Source organism: Sinocyclocheilus grahami, unplaced genomic scaffold (assembly GCF_001515645.1).
Source record: "Sinocyclocheilus grahami isolate Dianchi unplaced genomic scaffold, SAMN03320097.WGS_v1.1 scaffold209.1, whole genome shotgun sequence".
Classification (NCBI taxonomy): domain Eukaryota; kingdom Metazoa; phylum Chordata; class Actinopteri; order Cypriniformes; family Cyprinidae; genus Sinocyclocheilus; species Sinocyclocheilus grahami.
Genome location: NW_015505388.1, coordinates 943,928 through 960,416, shown reverse-complemented (window position 1 = coordinate 960,416; position 16,489 = coordinate 943,928). Strand labels below are relative to the sequence as shown.

General features: G+C 38.0%; 1 protein-coding gene across 1 annotated transcript in view; it reads right to left on the bottom strand.

Annotated features, from left to right (window-relative positions):
• Positions 1-8,722, bottom strand: part of LOC107595828 (amine oxidase [flavin-containing]-like) — a 60,818-nt gene extending 52,096 nt beyond the window's left edge. Inside the window, exon 1 of the mRNA XM_016286392.1 lies at positions 8,629-8,722. Coding sequence (XP_016141878.1) covers positions 8,629-8,677 — 49 coding nt within the window. The 5' untranslated portion in view covers positions 8,678-8,722. The remainder of the gene's footprint in view (positions 1-8,628) is intronic.
• Positions 8,723-16,489: the final 7,767 nt, after the last annotated feature.

The window sequence follows — 16,489 nt, the reverse complement described above, 5'->3', positions numbered from 1 at the left end:
GTTTTGTGGACAGCAGGGGCGATTCCAGTATTTTCATTTTAGGGGGGCTCGGCCCCCAATGAGGGTATTATATATATATATATATATATATATATATATATAGGCTATATACATTCAAATGAACATGGCAACATTGTTTTATAAATTATATGCATTCATATGTGCTTCATTTTCACTAGAGAAAACCTGTGGTGTGATGAGGGGTGAACGCAACGAAAACTTAGGCTACAGTAGATGGGGAACCTATATATATATATATATATATATATATATATATAGGCTATATACATTCAAATGAACATGGCAACATTGTTTTATAAATTATATGCATTCATATGTGCTTCATTTTCACTAGAGAAAACCTGTGGTGTGATGAGGGGTGAACGCAACGAAAACTTAGGCTACAGTAGATGGGGAACCGATTGCTCCCCCATGATATTTTGTAAACTGTATTTATGACAAAGAACTGCACAGATGCAGATATTATAACAATCTATCGATAAACACACACCTTGTCCTCTGTTTCTCACTCTGCGGGTTGAAAAAGGACGCGCTGAAAGACGGGGAGGAGCCAAAGTCTGCCGCTGTTTTCATATGAAATTTAAAGGGGACTGAGGCGATCACAAATTAGTGTGCAGTTTATGGAACTAATCGCAAAACTGGCCTAGCGACGCCCATGGTTGACAGATATAATAATTTAATAAGTCAATACCGATAAACTTACGGTATTATTATTTTTATGTTATGCCGATAACAACGTTCAATATCAAAACTCTGTACTATTTTGTCTAAATAAATTAAAAATAAACTAAAACGAATGTTTTTAAATGTTACAAATAAATTTAGATATTATAATGTACAGTATAAAATGATAATAGAATAATCATTCTGAGATTATGCTAAAGATTAGATTGGACAGCATTATTAAAATGTTTTTTTTTAAAGATGAACTTTAATTGAACATTAGATGACAAGAAAAGTAAACTAATCTATGTAAAAATACATAAGAACGAGCATTAACAATTATATATACAATATCAGCTTATATAAAAAATATGTAAATTAAAAAATACATTGTTAAAAAATAAAAACCAATGGTACTGATATTTTGTGCATTCCTATTTAAAGGCATAAAATGAAATGAAAGAAATGTACACCTCCATGATTGACCCTAAAAGAGCAGTTAACTACCTTCACAACATTAAAGAGATACTTGAAGATATCATACACTACATCAAATAGTTGTGTCATTGTCCAATACCAATATCTAAATATCCTTAAAACAGGGTAAATAAACTAGAGAACAAAATTTGTGGTTAGTTTTTTTTGTATTATAATAAAAAAGTAAGTTGCTCTCTAACCCCAGCTGTGCAGCTGTAACATGCTTGGGCCTATGACCTGCAAATAACTGCACGCACAAACTTGAATCCATTTTTCTGTCTACATTAAAGCATGCTTCATTCCTTTCTGCGGTGTAAAGATGCACCAAGAAACTCCAATGCAAAGGAAAGGAGGTTTTCTTGAATTTAATGCAGCAAATAATCACTTGTAATCATGAAAACATGTACGTGACAGCGAGCACAGTTCTTGATGCTTCATGCTCTTCTAGAAGCAATTGCTTTCTCCAATAGGCTGCAACATAGACGTTTGGATGCATTATTGAAAAGCAATTACAGAGAGATCAGCGAAATGGCATGTTCTCCTGGCAACCCCAAGGACAGTTGTTCGTCTAAGAGAGGAACAGAGCAGTATTATCTTAAGTTGCATAACAAAGCCAGTCAAGCTGGAGTCAGGCTCCTCTCTGCTCAGCTCAGAGGGGGAAAAAACAGACCAATGACGTTTGTTTATACAAGCTTAGAGGACACTGTAAAAAAGGCATTTAGGCATCTGAGTATTTCCATAGCTCTAGGACTATGTAGACATGTTTTTCCAAGTTCATATGTTTGGTTTAACACAATTTTAAAAAGGATAATAAATAGAGTGACTGGAGATATTAAAGAATGAAAGCACTGTTGATTCTAAATGCATCAAAACATGCTGAGCTCTAAAAATCAATGTTTGCAATTGGTTTTCACTGAACTTCAGAGATCTACAGCTGTATTTATTACTGGAATAAACACTGTTTCCTTTATTTTAATGAAGCCCTGACACATTTGTGAATTGCAGTGACAAAGCAAGTCTAAGACAGCTGGCAATTTTCAAGAACATGAGTGACTGCAACACCTGGCAATGTGGCCATGTCTGATGCCACATTGCCACAACTGAGGTGTTGAAAGTTGAGTTTAACTTTATGCAAATACAGCAGCATAAAGTCTGGTTTATTTTACAGCTAATTCTGTGCAAGATCTACCCACTCGGACAGAAAGAGGACATATGTCCGAAGTTTTTTCGCACACTACCTTTCAAGTTTGGGGTTGGTTATGTTTTTAAGTTTTTTTTAAACAAGTCTCTTATGCTTAACAAAGCTGCATTTATTCAATCAAAAATACAGAAAAAAATAATAATATTGTGAAATATTAGTGACATTTAAAATAACTGTTTTCTATTTTAATATATTTTACAATGTTATTTATTCCTGGTATGGCAACAGTGAAATAATTCCAATTATCCTGAAATATTTCTTATATTATCAATGTAAAACAGTTTGCTGCTTAATATTTTTGTGAAAACAGTGATATTCGACATTTGATGAATGATGAATAGATAGTTCAAAAGATTTATTTGAAATGCAAATCTTTTGTAACATCATGTTTTTACTGTCACTTTTGATCAATTCAATGTGTCCTTGCTGAATAAAAGTAAATAAATGATCATACTGACCCTAAACTTCTGAATGGTAGTATACAACTTTGCGAAGCCATTGCTACAAAAACACACACTAACAGGTATATGTATACTTGTGTCAATAAGCACAAAACCACAATAGGGCCTTTCACACCTAACAGGAATGCCAAAGTTCTTTAGCAAGAGCAGAACACTCACCAGGAAGCGTCAGCGTCAACAACCTCCACAATTAGATGTGGAATTCTTGCCCTCCACTTGCACACCCCATGAGAGCTGCTGGGTGAGACCTACTAGAGTTATGAGCAAAACAACTCCCTAATGCTTTTGCTATTTGAACACTTGCAGGTTGTTCAATTGTCAAACAGTTTCTGACAGCTATTTGTACATGTAAGCACATAAAGATAAAGTTAATTGTTATACAAAAACACTTTCTCCTTTCCTAGCTTGATACACACATTCAAAAGTAAGTCATTTGTAGGTTGATTTCTCTGACAAGAGTAAACAGAGTGACTTTGCGGTACGACGATTTTGCGCGAACTATTTCCCAGTACCATTTAAAGGGTTACATTCACACCGAGAGTGCGTACTAAGAACCGGTCGACAGCGACGTCATTTGTGTGCGGCGTTCAACAACGAAAACAAAGAAGAACAACATTAACAACAGGAGGATGGAGGACGCTGTGATCGGAGCTGTGTTTTTGTTGTGTCTCGCAGGTTTCACAATAATGGACATGGAAAGTCGACATATACGTAAAGCGATTGAAAGAACGGAAAGGAGGATTAAGAATCTCCAACGGCACCTTACAGTTTTACATTTACTACAAGTGCCTGCACTTCAGCGTCCGTCCATCTATCGCTGTTCTCCATACTTGCGAAATAAGTTGACATGTTTACAGTATGTTTACACAGCGTTATAAATCATGGCGGGTGAGGGCGTTTTCGTACGCGTTTGGCCAATCAATGTCTACTTGCGTCACGATTAGTGCCAGTTGTGCTGGTTAGACCCTGCTCCGGAGTAGGAGCTAATTTGGTTCTCGAAAAAAGCAGTCCGGTACTAAAATCGCTCCCAGTTCCGGTGGTGCGAACACGCCAAAAAGTGGGTAGTTCCACAATTAGTTCTGGTACTATGAAAAGGTTCCTGCAGTGCGAAAGGCCCTAATGTAAAAGTAGCCCATTCTGACATGACCTGTGAATCTCCATGTTTCCGGACTTTCCTGGCTGACTTCCAAAACAGGAATGCCAAAGTTCTTTAGCAAGAGCAGAACACTCACCAGGAAGCATCAGCGTCAACAACCTCCACAATTAGATGTGGAATTCTTGCCCTCCACTTGCACACCCCATGAGAGCTGCTGCTGAGACCTACTAGAGTTATGAGCAAAACAACTCCCTAATGCTTTTGTTATTTGAACACTTGCAGGTTGTTCAATTGTCAAACAGTTTCTGACAGCTATTTCTACATGTAAGCACATAAAGATAAAGTTAATTGTTATACAAAAACATTTTCTCCTTTCCTAGCTTGATACACACATTCAAAAGTAAGTCATTTGTAGGTTGATTTCTCTGACAAGAGTAAACAGATTGACTTTGCGGTACTATCAAAGCATTACTCTGTTTATTTAAACATCTCGACCAGTCCAACACTGGTTCACCCAATGGCATGCATTTGGGGGCTGAACTATCTGTTTTTCTGACCAATGACAGAGGGGTGAGAGATTTGAAAGAATCTCTAAATGTAAACAATAAACTAGCCGTGGAACTTGTCCCTCACAATTTGCACTATGGACTTTAATTATATCTCAAATTATCGACTCATTGAGAAGAGTGTGCTATAACTTTTCTAAATAGCGCAACGTACGATTTTTTTTTTAAATGGGCAAAAAATCCACTAAACCTATATTGTTTATGGCTTGAGACTCTCCTTTAGACATCATTTGTAATAGAAACACTGGCTCTGCTGTTTGGGGCAAGTAAGGAATAACCTAACAACACCCTGGCAAGCAGAACAACCACATGATAACATGCTGACAACCATAAAAATCATCCTAGGATCATGACAGCAATTTTTGCACCGGAAAGAGCCAATCATATTTTAGAAAATATAGTTCATTTTCCAGTTTTGCTTGGTAACACTAGTGGTGCAGAAATTACATTTTAAATGTACATTTATGTATTTAGCAAATGCTTTTATGCAAAGTGACTAAAACATTTATTTAGTCAATTCATGCATTCCTTGGAAATCAAACCCATGACCTTGGCATGATAGCACTCCACTGTTAGAGCTGTAGGAAATGACACACTTCGTCTTTAACCATGGGAATAAAATGTAAACTGTGACAATTTAATTCAGTTGTTGACATGAAGCAATAAGGTCACAATAGTAAAGGTGTAATTTCCATTGTTTAGCCGAAAGGCGTCAGTTGTCTCTCTTCTATGTCAAGCACAGCCCCTGTGGCGCTTAACAACAGACACAAATACACATTTGCTGTCATGTGTTCTTGGTTCCCAGGGAGCATAAAAATGGGTTGTCAGTTTTGTTTACCACTTCTGCCAATGTGCTGTCTCCCTGAGCACCTCAAGTGGCTTTGCAAATAGTCATTGGATTTGCTGGGAGTGCTGGGTCGTTATTAAAAGGTCCTTAAAGCAATGTTCCATTTCTTTTCAACCCACTTTATGAAGTTTGGTTAGAATAAGAAGAAACTCTGATTTCCTTCAAAGGCCAACAGGTGAAATCCGCATATTCAACGGGTGTACGATGACAGCCAATTTATGAGAAAACATCTTTTGTCTCTCTCTACCTCATGTGTCAAATGCAGTCATATCTGGATCCTATTCAAAGAAACTGCAACAATTTTTAAAAATGCAATAGTGCACAAATCAGATAATGCATTTCATGAAACATAACGCACATGCCACTGCATGAATTACACCGCACCTTTGACCAGAGAGTGAATATGTAACTAATCTCACACTACCGATGACGTGTAATATCGCACGCATGCATTAATGACAAATGTTTTACAGACTCAAAAGTGCAGTCTGTTTAGCACTGACTCCTAGAAACTTGGCAGGGAATCAGTCCTGATGTGGAAAAGGTTCTATTTAGGATTGGATGATACCAGGTCCATGGTGTACAATGTGTGGCCTTGTTACATAATAGTGACTGATTACATTCATTAGCTTTTTTCAAGCACAGTAGTATGACTGGTTCAGTGCACAGCACACACCTTCATTTTCTGAAACAAAGTTTGAGTTTGAGTAATCAGTAGTCTATAAAGGTCAGGAGATATTAAACTGTGAGCTACACTGCAAACAGACACAATCATCTACAGTATATAGAATAAAACATCTGACTTGATTTTGTGGTCTTCTTGCATATCATATATAGGCCTGTCACGATAACAACTTTTTGTTGTGCGATATATTGCGATAAGCGATATTATTGGCATTTTAAAGACCATTTTATGCCACTGAATATATAATCATAATGTAACAGCATAATAATGCAAGAAGGCCTACACACTTCCATATGACAACAAACTTAAAATTTTTAAGAATATTTAGATCATCAAAATATTAGATAGCTTAAAAAACCTGAATAAATATTAAATAAACATTTTCTAACAAAAATGATGAAAAATGCACAAAGAACTTGTATGGAGATGTTTCCATCTACAGATTTTCCCCTGACCTTTTCTCTGTAAATTAAGGGCGCACGCTATTGCTGAAAAACACAATCACTACTTAGCAGTCAGATGTCCGTATGCACAAAGGCACAGACCCCTAAACAAGACCATATCTGCAGATGAAACTTTTTTTGTAGAAGCATTTTTTAAATTTGAACTAGCACCTCATGACTACACCACGTTATGTACGAGAAGCTGCAAAAGACACAGGCGCAAGTGGAATGTACAAAACATGGTGACATTCATTTTTAAGTAAATATAATGGGCGATATATTGCGTCACCAAAAATGATTGAGGTCATGTACATATATTGCGCGATAAGTCGATATATTGATTATTGCGACAGGCCTAATCATATAAAATAGAAACTGTCGAAAAAGTTTGTATGAATAGAAATAACATTTCCAGCAGGTTATCAGGAGGACATCTTGATGCTGTTTTGCTCGGTTCTGTCTCCAAGAATGCTGTTCTTACACAAGAAAGATTTCATCCAGTGTGCACTCCCTCTGAGCTGGCTTTAAATTGTCATGCCTGTATATAATAATGCATATTCACTGTGGGAACAAGTCAGTTTGCTCAAAGTAAATGGAATTTCCTGTCAGGTCATAACCGTAAGGACATTATGCTGTGCTTTCATGCTGCTCTACACAAAATAGGTCACATTCTAGGACTGACTGATACAGATTCTTTATCACATAGTATTTTCTAATCAATACTGCATCCTATTGTAGTGCAATATATTCATAAATCTCTCTGCAATCTCTGGAAAATAAACTATATACATTATTCAAAGCTATGTTTCACACTAATTTTGTATGGATCAAGCATAGGCTATGAAGAGCACCAGAGCATTGCAAGTATGTGCATACGAGGACTGCAGCGTATGTGGGTAGTTGATGCATGTTTAAGGAATTTTCTTTTTAGACGTCAGTTTAGGTTAAAATGATTAACCACATTCTTTTTGACATTTTTAAACACTATTTGAGCATTTCCAGTTCATTTGAAATGGTCTTGCAGTGTGACAAATGCATTTTTAAAAGAAAATATATTTTATGAAATATCTTAATATGAGGCAATTAAAGCTGCATGTAATATAATAATTCTAAAATATAAAATAGTTTAAAATTGCGTATACAATGTCGTTCCACATAAGATAACCTTAAATATAGTCTTAGGTGTGAAAAGCCCTGTTGCATCTAACAAGACTATTATTTCTATAGATCTTTTTCAAATCAAATATATGGACATGAAATATTTATTGAGCTAAAATATTCAGTTAAAATGATTAGAGACATAAAACAATAGCACACGGATGACTGATCAGTTATGCAACATTGGTGGTCGTTATTAATTTGATGAATGCAGTGATTGACAAATCAGAATCAAGTACTCCAGGAAAAAATGTAATAAGGATGGGTAATTGACATTGAAAAATGGGTAGCTAATATTATGTAGTGACATAATTCATCTAAAACTATTATAAACAAAAATATATACTTCTATAATTATTATACATGTAGACTAGACTAGATGCTAGACACGCTAGAGTAACTGTAGAAATTATGGAATATTTGTACTTTTTCGTATAATTTTGTTATTGCAGGACCTTTCTAAATGAGCTAGTGAAGGTAAACGTGATTTTTAAAAATATATATACACTTGCTCTTATACAAACGTATATTTTAAACAGAAATCTTGATGTTGTGTATAAAAAAGTTCATGGGCATGTTATATATATATATACACACACTGTTGCATGCCTTTTAACTGTTTCTGCCCCTGGCGTTATGAATATGAAATAATCATGTCACGGAAGTGGAAGAGCAAGCTCAGGTGACATCGCGAACAAATTCACTGGAAGTCTGCAGAACTAGCCCCGTCCTTTTGGCAAACTAACACAGTCCTATTTAAAACGCAAATATGCATTATTATTTTTAAACGCAGCCATAGTACAGTCTTGTTATAAGGCATCTAAGCTTAGGAAATGGTATAGTCGTTCAGCACGGGTTCGTCGCGCGCCTTATTTTACTCAATAACGACGATCATAACTCAGCATTACTATCATCAGCCTGTAATCTTCAGTGATATAAAGGTACTTTAAGGGTGCGTTAATTGCAATGAGATTATATTAAGTTTTATGCGCTATTTTGATGACACTAACCTGAGATGCCTCCGCCAATCACAATCACATCGTATGCGTTCGCAGTCATGGTGCTGTTCGCCTCACTGGCGCTCAGAGCAGAAGAGCCGCTCCGCATCTGTGTTCAAAGCATTCTGAGCCCCGCCCCCGCCTACTCTCACTGGGAATGACAGATTAGAAGAGCACTGGGGTAAATGCACCGAAGCTCCCATCTACGTGCTATGTAATGAGTGTCAACAGGAAGAGCACATTTTTACAGTACATTATTGTACAAATAGTTATTTATAAAATATATAAACATTTGATTATACCATTTTAATAAAATGAGTGTATAAATTTATTGCAAAAAAGAGAGAATTTGATAGGTCAAGCGGCGTTCCAGAGCTCAAGAACTCTTGAAAAGACCTCTTTTCAGCACTGCGTTCGTTGTCTTCTGTCTTCCGGCTTGTATTTCCACAGCAGGAAGGTAAGGTCGTATGAATTTATGAATGAACCGCTCGTTTTAAAGGGGTCATATGATGCGATTTAAATTTTTCCTTTCTCTTTGGAGTGTTACAAGCTCTTGGTGCATAAAGAAGATCTGTAAAGTTGCAAAGACTAAAGTCTCAAATCCAAAGAGATATTCTTTATAAAAGTTTAGAGTCAGCCACGCCTACCTAAAACGGCTCGTTCTAACACGCCCCCACATAGCTACATCACTATGTGGGAAGATTTGCATAACCCCGCCCAAATGTTCACGCAAAGAAAGAAGGCGTAACTTTTATTCTCGCTGTAGTATTGCTGTTGCCGCCGCCGCCATGTTGTGAATGTGCTGTGTGTTTCGTTGTGAAAGCGAAACTACTTTGTTTGGTCTTCCAAAAGAGGACGATATCTGCTCCATCATGCCTGGAGCTGATCCGTGCTGGTTGCTCAGGAAATACTACAACTTTGTGCTGTGGATCGCAGGATCGGCTTTCACCGTGGACGAGTCCAGTCCAGGGTCATCACATGTGGTTGCCGCAAGCCCTCCGGACGCTCCTTCGTCGAATCTTGCGCCTCTGCTCACTCTAGCCCTCCGGCCGTTCCTCACGTTATCTCCCGGCCTCTGCTCACTCTAGCCCTCCGGCCGTTCCTCACGTTATCCCCCGGCCTCTGCTCACTCTAGCCCTCCGGCCGTTCCTCACGTTATCCCCCGGCCTCTGCTCACTCTAGCCCTTCGGCCGTTCCTCACGTTATCCCCCGGCCTCTGCTCACTCTAGCCCTTCGGCCGTTCCTCACGTTATCCCCCGGCCTCTGCTCACTCTAGCCCTTCGGCCGTTCCTCACGTTATCCCCCGGCCGCTGCTCACTCTAGGCCGCCGTGTGTGACGCTGTGTTTCGTTGTGAAAGCGAAACTACTTTGTTTGGCCTTCCAAAAATAGACACGACTAGAAATCAGCGGTTAATTTGTATTTACAACACTGTTGCTGAACACTTCAACCCAAATATTCAGATGTGTGCAGCACATTATAATCCATAATTATGTCCCCACTGGATGCAACGAATGCCAATGGGTTTTCATGTTTTTGAATCATCGCTCCAGCTTTACAGGGCATCATCACAATATGGTAAGGGGCGTAACATTTCCGTCACACACTTGAGGTATTCAGCCAATCATAACGCACTGGATAGCTGGCCACAGCACACCTCGCTTTTCCAGACCGATGAGCTTTGTAAAAATTCACGCATTTCAGAAAGACGGGGCACAGAGGAGAAACAATAATGTATAGCAGGGTTCCTCAAATCTTGCCCTGTAGGGCCAATGCGCTGCAGAGTTTAGCTCCAACCCTGATCAAACTCAGCTACCTGTGATTTTCTAATGATCCTGAAGACATTGATTAGCATGCTCAGGTGTGTTTGATTAGGGTTAGAGCTAAACTCTGCAGGAAAGTGGATCTCGTGGGCCAGATTTGAGGATTCCTGATGTACAGTATGTGGAAAATAATGTGTTTTTTGAACCTTAAACAACAAAAACATAAACACATTTCATTACACCAAATACACCAAATACTGTTCTTTTTATCAACATCATATGACCCCTTTAAAATCTAACAGGTCTACTGATATGATGTGTTATGACGTCACCTTGAACGTTACAATTCACATGATAACTTTCGTTAACTCTACAACAAAATCCACTTCACCAACTAATTACTCTTCAGCGAGCTACATCAAAAACGAAAGTTCAAAGACAAAGTTCTATAGATGGCTGCGCAATTGTTTCTCTGACCCATAAAGTCTATTAGCAAGCAAAGAATGAAAGTGAACGAATTCGAACACTGACATAATGTTTGTGTTCAGTGTTCTTTTAATGGGTGCTAAACTGTAGCGGGGTTTTTGAAAGTCCAAGCGTCTGTGTTTTCTTTTGCGATGGGAAGCAGAGCTATGCATTTTTTCCTGCAGCAAGGAGTGTTGTTGTTGTTGTATTTTTAACTGGTGGTGTTGTCTACCGGTTCACGGTCGCTCTGTGCGGTGTTTCTCTCTCTCTAGTGCACATGAAGCAGAAAATGAAAGTGGAATTGAAGCCGATTGATTATAGGAGGATTTGAGCGTGATCTGTCGCTCAGCTCCACTAACCTACGGAGATCCACTCCAGTTTTTATTCTGTGTGGTGTCCAGCAAAGGTAGCTTCGGGCCTTTTTAGTCTGAAATGTAAGTTCTTGATATTATTTCATTAAAAAAACTGCTGTGTGTTATGCAAAATATACAATGAGTCGCAGGCCTATACTTGACACTGCGCATCCTCCAAGGTTCAGAGTGAACAAAACAATCCTACCAACAACAAGATAAACACTGCAGCAATATTTCAGTAATATTACCACGGACGTCCTCTGAGGATATTTTCTTTTTAAACTACTTCAAATTTTCTGTCTAGGCTTTCTTAAGCCAACATAAAGTAATCGATAGCTGAAACGCAGGTGTGCGATACAACTGATACATGAAAGTAACGTTGGTTAGCAGTTACCCGGATGAGTGGTATGATAAACCAGCTCAGTGTAGCATGGTGCCAGATTTTGATACACTTTATATTTACTCTTTAGTGGATTCTAAGCACTTTTCAAGGGTTCAAGAGGTTCTCCAGAGTATCTAAATCATAGATTATCTAAAAAGACATGAAGTACATTTATTGCACTGTAAAAGATAGAGGGGTTTCACAGACTTGCAACTAACAAGACCCTCTGTTTGTTTGTTACAGTGCAGTGAATGTACTTAATGTATTTTTAGATACTCAATGATTTTGAAAGATTTTTGTGAGCAATAACATTTCCATTTGAACTTCCTTTAAAATGAAACATGAAGTTTACACTGGTGTCCTAGCAGAGTAGTAGTTCATGAACACGATGAACTAAGTTTGACAGCTAGGACGTGTCCTGTACGTTTTTGTGTCTTGTGTAAACCCTAACAAATGCTTTTTTGTGATATTTGTATATATACTACTTTGTCTGAGTTTCGCTGTGTACATGTTATTTTGTTGTGTACCCTAATGGGATTTTTTCTTTTCTTTTCTTATAGAGTTTCTGATAGAGTTTGCTGCCATCTGGTGGATGTAGTCATGTAGGTTGTGCCTGTAGACTCACTCTATGAGATATATCATAGAATATATATATATTTTTAAACCTCACTTACTTCAGAATGGGGCTATCAGGCCATACATTATAATGTCCATAATAAGTATATGGCAGATAATTCAAATCTATTGTTGATCTAATTTGAGTAGGCAAGTTACCCAGATTCAACACAAGCACATCTCTTTGCCCTTAATAAGATATTGGTGCCCTATTTACCATTTCTGCTGACAGATCCATATACCTTTACTAAAATGTTTGTTAGAAAATCATTGAAACATGAGAGAGTCATTGATAGCGCTGGCAAGTTTATATTATGACATGCCATAATAAGATAAATGAAAAGTCTCATGTTGAATGGTTCCATGTTAAGGAAAAGAGATGTTGAGTTTGTAGTCCTAAAACCTGGAAAGAAAATGACGGAGTCATGGGTTCCCTATGGAATTTCAGATTGGCAGATTTTGATTAGAGTAAAATAAGTTCTGTGGTTACCATTATTTGTAGAAATGTTTCAAGATTGTTTTTTTTCTGTAAAAATGTAATTGCTTAGTTTATATGCTTGATGAATTGGACAACCACTGCAGTACTTGTACTATAGAAACTTACATTTTTGAACTATGCAATGGTTTCAGAACTCATTTGTCTAATTTATGTTATAGAACAAAGCATGAAATCCTCCTCAAGTAATGTCACCACAGACTTTACTCAAAAATACCAAACCAGTATGCTGTGTTCCAGCCCAGGCAACTCAGAATTCTGCCTCCTCCTGGAAGAGTATCTGAGGTCAGACACCCGGCTTTGACTTAGCCTGTTCAACCTCAGCTTCAATGAGAAGCATATTTTAGCATCTTTTTATCCAAGATGCAAGCGACAAATGTTACACAAAACAAACTTTTAAGTATTTCAATTGAACAAGAGTAGGTATAAACTTAAAATGCAATATTAACATAGATACAGTAAATCTTAATAATGTATAACCTAAACTTAATATGAAATATTAAAATATCAAAATATGCAATTATACCTACTACATTTAGAATAAGTAGCTGTGCATCAGTGATTGTCTACATTTTCAGTTATTTTACTTGATAGTGAGATACTCTCTGATAAGATTGTTTTGTTTTGGCCGGTTCTGGAAAGCTTTGATTAAAGACTTGGGATATGCAACGTTTGAAGTGGATCAAAAAAGGTAATCAAAGTTGTCCTAAGACAAGAACACATTTTGTTTTTAGGTTTTAGGGCAACTTTGATGAAAGGGTTTAATCCACTTCAAATGTTGACTACTAGAGTGTAGGGTTGTATAGACATTTTTGAAGTTTGATAGCTCTTATACTGTATACTTTCATTGTAGGGAAAGGACCTGCATGGACTTTCTTCATAGTATATCTTGTAGTGCTCCCCAGAAGAAGGAAAATTACATTAAATTGAGTAAATAAGGATAGAATATTGGTTGTAATAGTTCTTTCAAGAGAATGTAAAAAAAAAAAAAAAAAAGAGCGAGAGTTGAAGTCCAGCTACTATGTTGGCCACAAGAGGGCGTAATTGCTACGTAAGTGTGCAACATGGAAACTCAGCTCAAACAGCAACAGCACATACAGTGGGTATAGAAAATAATCACCCCCCTTTAAAAGAATCACATTTTGTTGCTTTGCATCCTGAAATGAAGACGGACACCGTTTTTGTTTTATCCAGCTGTATTTACTCATTGCAACTTATAAAATTCAAGTGAAAGATATAACACCAACATGTCAAAAAATAACACCCTTGTGTCAGTATTTTGTTGAATCACTTTTTGGTGTAATTACAGCCTTTAGTCTGTTGGGATGTGTCTCTGTCTCTACTAACTTTGCACATCTAGACTTTGCAATATTTGCTCATTCTTCTTTGCAGAACTGCTCAAGTTCAGTTAAATTTGATGGTGACCGTTTGTGGACTGCAGTCTTCAAGTCAGAATCACTGAGTTGGAAAAAGGATCATCTTGTAAACTTGTAAACTCAATCAGGTGTAGCTAATCACCTTCTTGATGGCACAAAAAGCCATCTGACTGTAATTTCAACTGTGATCAGTTGTAGTCATTTTGATTAGCTCAGCATTAAACAAGCTTTCTTGGAGCATTTCAGTCCTTGGTAATGTAACTGAAGCAAGCAATCAGCTATGGGTGGTAAGGCACTGTCAAAAGATCTCCGGGATAAAGTTGTGGACAGGCACAAGTCAGGAGATGGATACAAAAAAATGTGAAAGGCTTTATCAATGGCTAAAAACACAGGGAAGTCTATTATTAAGAAGCGGAAGGTATTTGGTACAACACAGACCCTCCCTGGATCAGAACGTCACTCCAAACTGGATGAAAGAGCCAGGAGGAAACTGGTCAGAGAGGCTACCAGTTTACCAGAGGCTACAGAAACTCTGAAGAAGTTGCAGGAATTTATTAGTGCTCTGCATTTATCTCATCCAAAGTGCACACACACAGCAGTGAACACACACCCGGAGCAGTGGGCAGCCATTTATGCTGTGGCGCCTGAGGAGCATTTGGGGGTTCGGTGTCTGTTTCAAGGGCACCTCAGTCGTGGTATTGAAGGTGGGAGAGAGCACTTTACATTCACTCCCCCCACCTACAATCCCTGCCTTTATGAGACTCAAACCCGCAACCTTTGGGTTACGAGTCTAACTCTCTAACCATTAGGCCACGACTTCCCCTTATCACAAATTTTCCACAAATGTGGCTTGTATGGGAGGGTTGCAAAAAAATGGTCACTCCTCAAGAAAGGCCACATGCAGTCACGACTGAGCTTTGCCAAAACGCACCTTGAAGATTCTGAGGCAGAATTTTGCCTCAACACCAAACGATATGTCTGGCGAAAATCCAATACAGCTCACCATCCAAATAACAGCATTCCTACAGTTTAGCACGGAGGTGTTTCTCTGCAGCAGCGACTGGAGCACTTGTCAGGATAGAAAGAAAAATAGATGAGGCAAAATACCATCAAATTCTTGAGGAAAATCTGCTGCCCTCTGCCAGAAAGTTGTTGGGGAAGGTACACCGCCTTCCCATTGTCATGACAATGACCCAAAGCACACAGCAATATTGAAGCAGAAAAAAGTAAATGTTCTTGCATGGCCTAGTCAAAGCCCAGACTTAAACCCCATGAAATTCTGTGGAACGACTTGAAGACTGCAGTCCACAAACGGTCAACATCAAATTTAACTGAACTTGAGCAGTTCTGCAAAGAAGAGTGGGCAAATATTGCAAAGCCTAGATGTGCAAAGTTAGTAGAGACAGAGACATATCCCAACAGACTAAAGGCTGTAATTAAACCAAAAGGTGATTCAACAAAATATGTCAGTATTGGGGGGTTCAGTGATTCTGGGGGTGATTCTGTTTTTTTTATTTTTATGTATTTATTTTTTTCTGACATGTTGGTGTTATATTCAGTACTAAAAAAATTGCAGCTGATATTAGCTACAGTCTAATAAAGTGAGAGGACAGAATACTACACTGCCTCATATTGGTATCTTATGAGAGATCAAAAGGATATTGCAGTCATGTGTGGATTCAGTGATCACAATGGCTTTATCATTTATTCCCAAATCAAGGCATCTCTGTTACATTTCTGGGAGAAAATAACTTGCCTTTTTGTTTTTTAGATGGTTAAACATCATCTTCACTCAAGTGGACATCACAGAAAAAGGAAGTGTCACACTTTTGGGCAAAAATTGGGACTGGCATCAATTAACAGTAATCATGTGAAACCCCATTCTGTTTGAATCACTTGTCGGCTTTGCTTGAATTATCACTTGTTTGAGAGGGGATAAAGACGCACACGTGTACAACACCTGGAACGTTCTGTTAGAATTAACAGAAGGTCAGAGAACAACGTGATCAACGCAGCCGATCGTGTGGGGAAATGTCTTGGGGCAGCCAAAAAAATGACAGAGAACTCAACTGACAGCTATTATGTGCACTGTCTGTCATGCTGTCAAATTAACCATTAAGTTAATTATAGCCCCACTGAAAGTCACATTGTATCGAGGAGCCAAAGTATGTGTAATAAGACAGCTAGCACAAGGCAGCCATGTCAGTCTTTAAAAACAAAAAGGCACTGTTTATTAGATTCATGTGCAGAGCCCAAAGAGCTGTCAGGTTTGTAGTGGAGTACAAACCTGTCCAGCAAGCAAACTCATAATTTCCCAGCGGTACAGTTTCAGCAATTTGTAGAGGGTGAATTTATTTCCACAGACAAGAGAAATTTGAGGAACAATACATTTTCTTTACTCATATATATAGTACTCGTCAGTTAC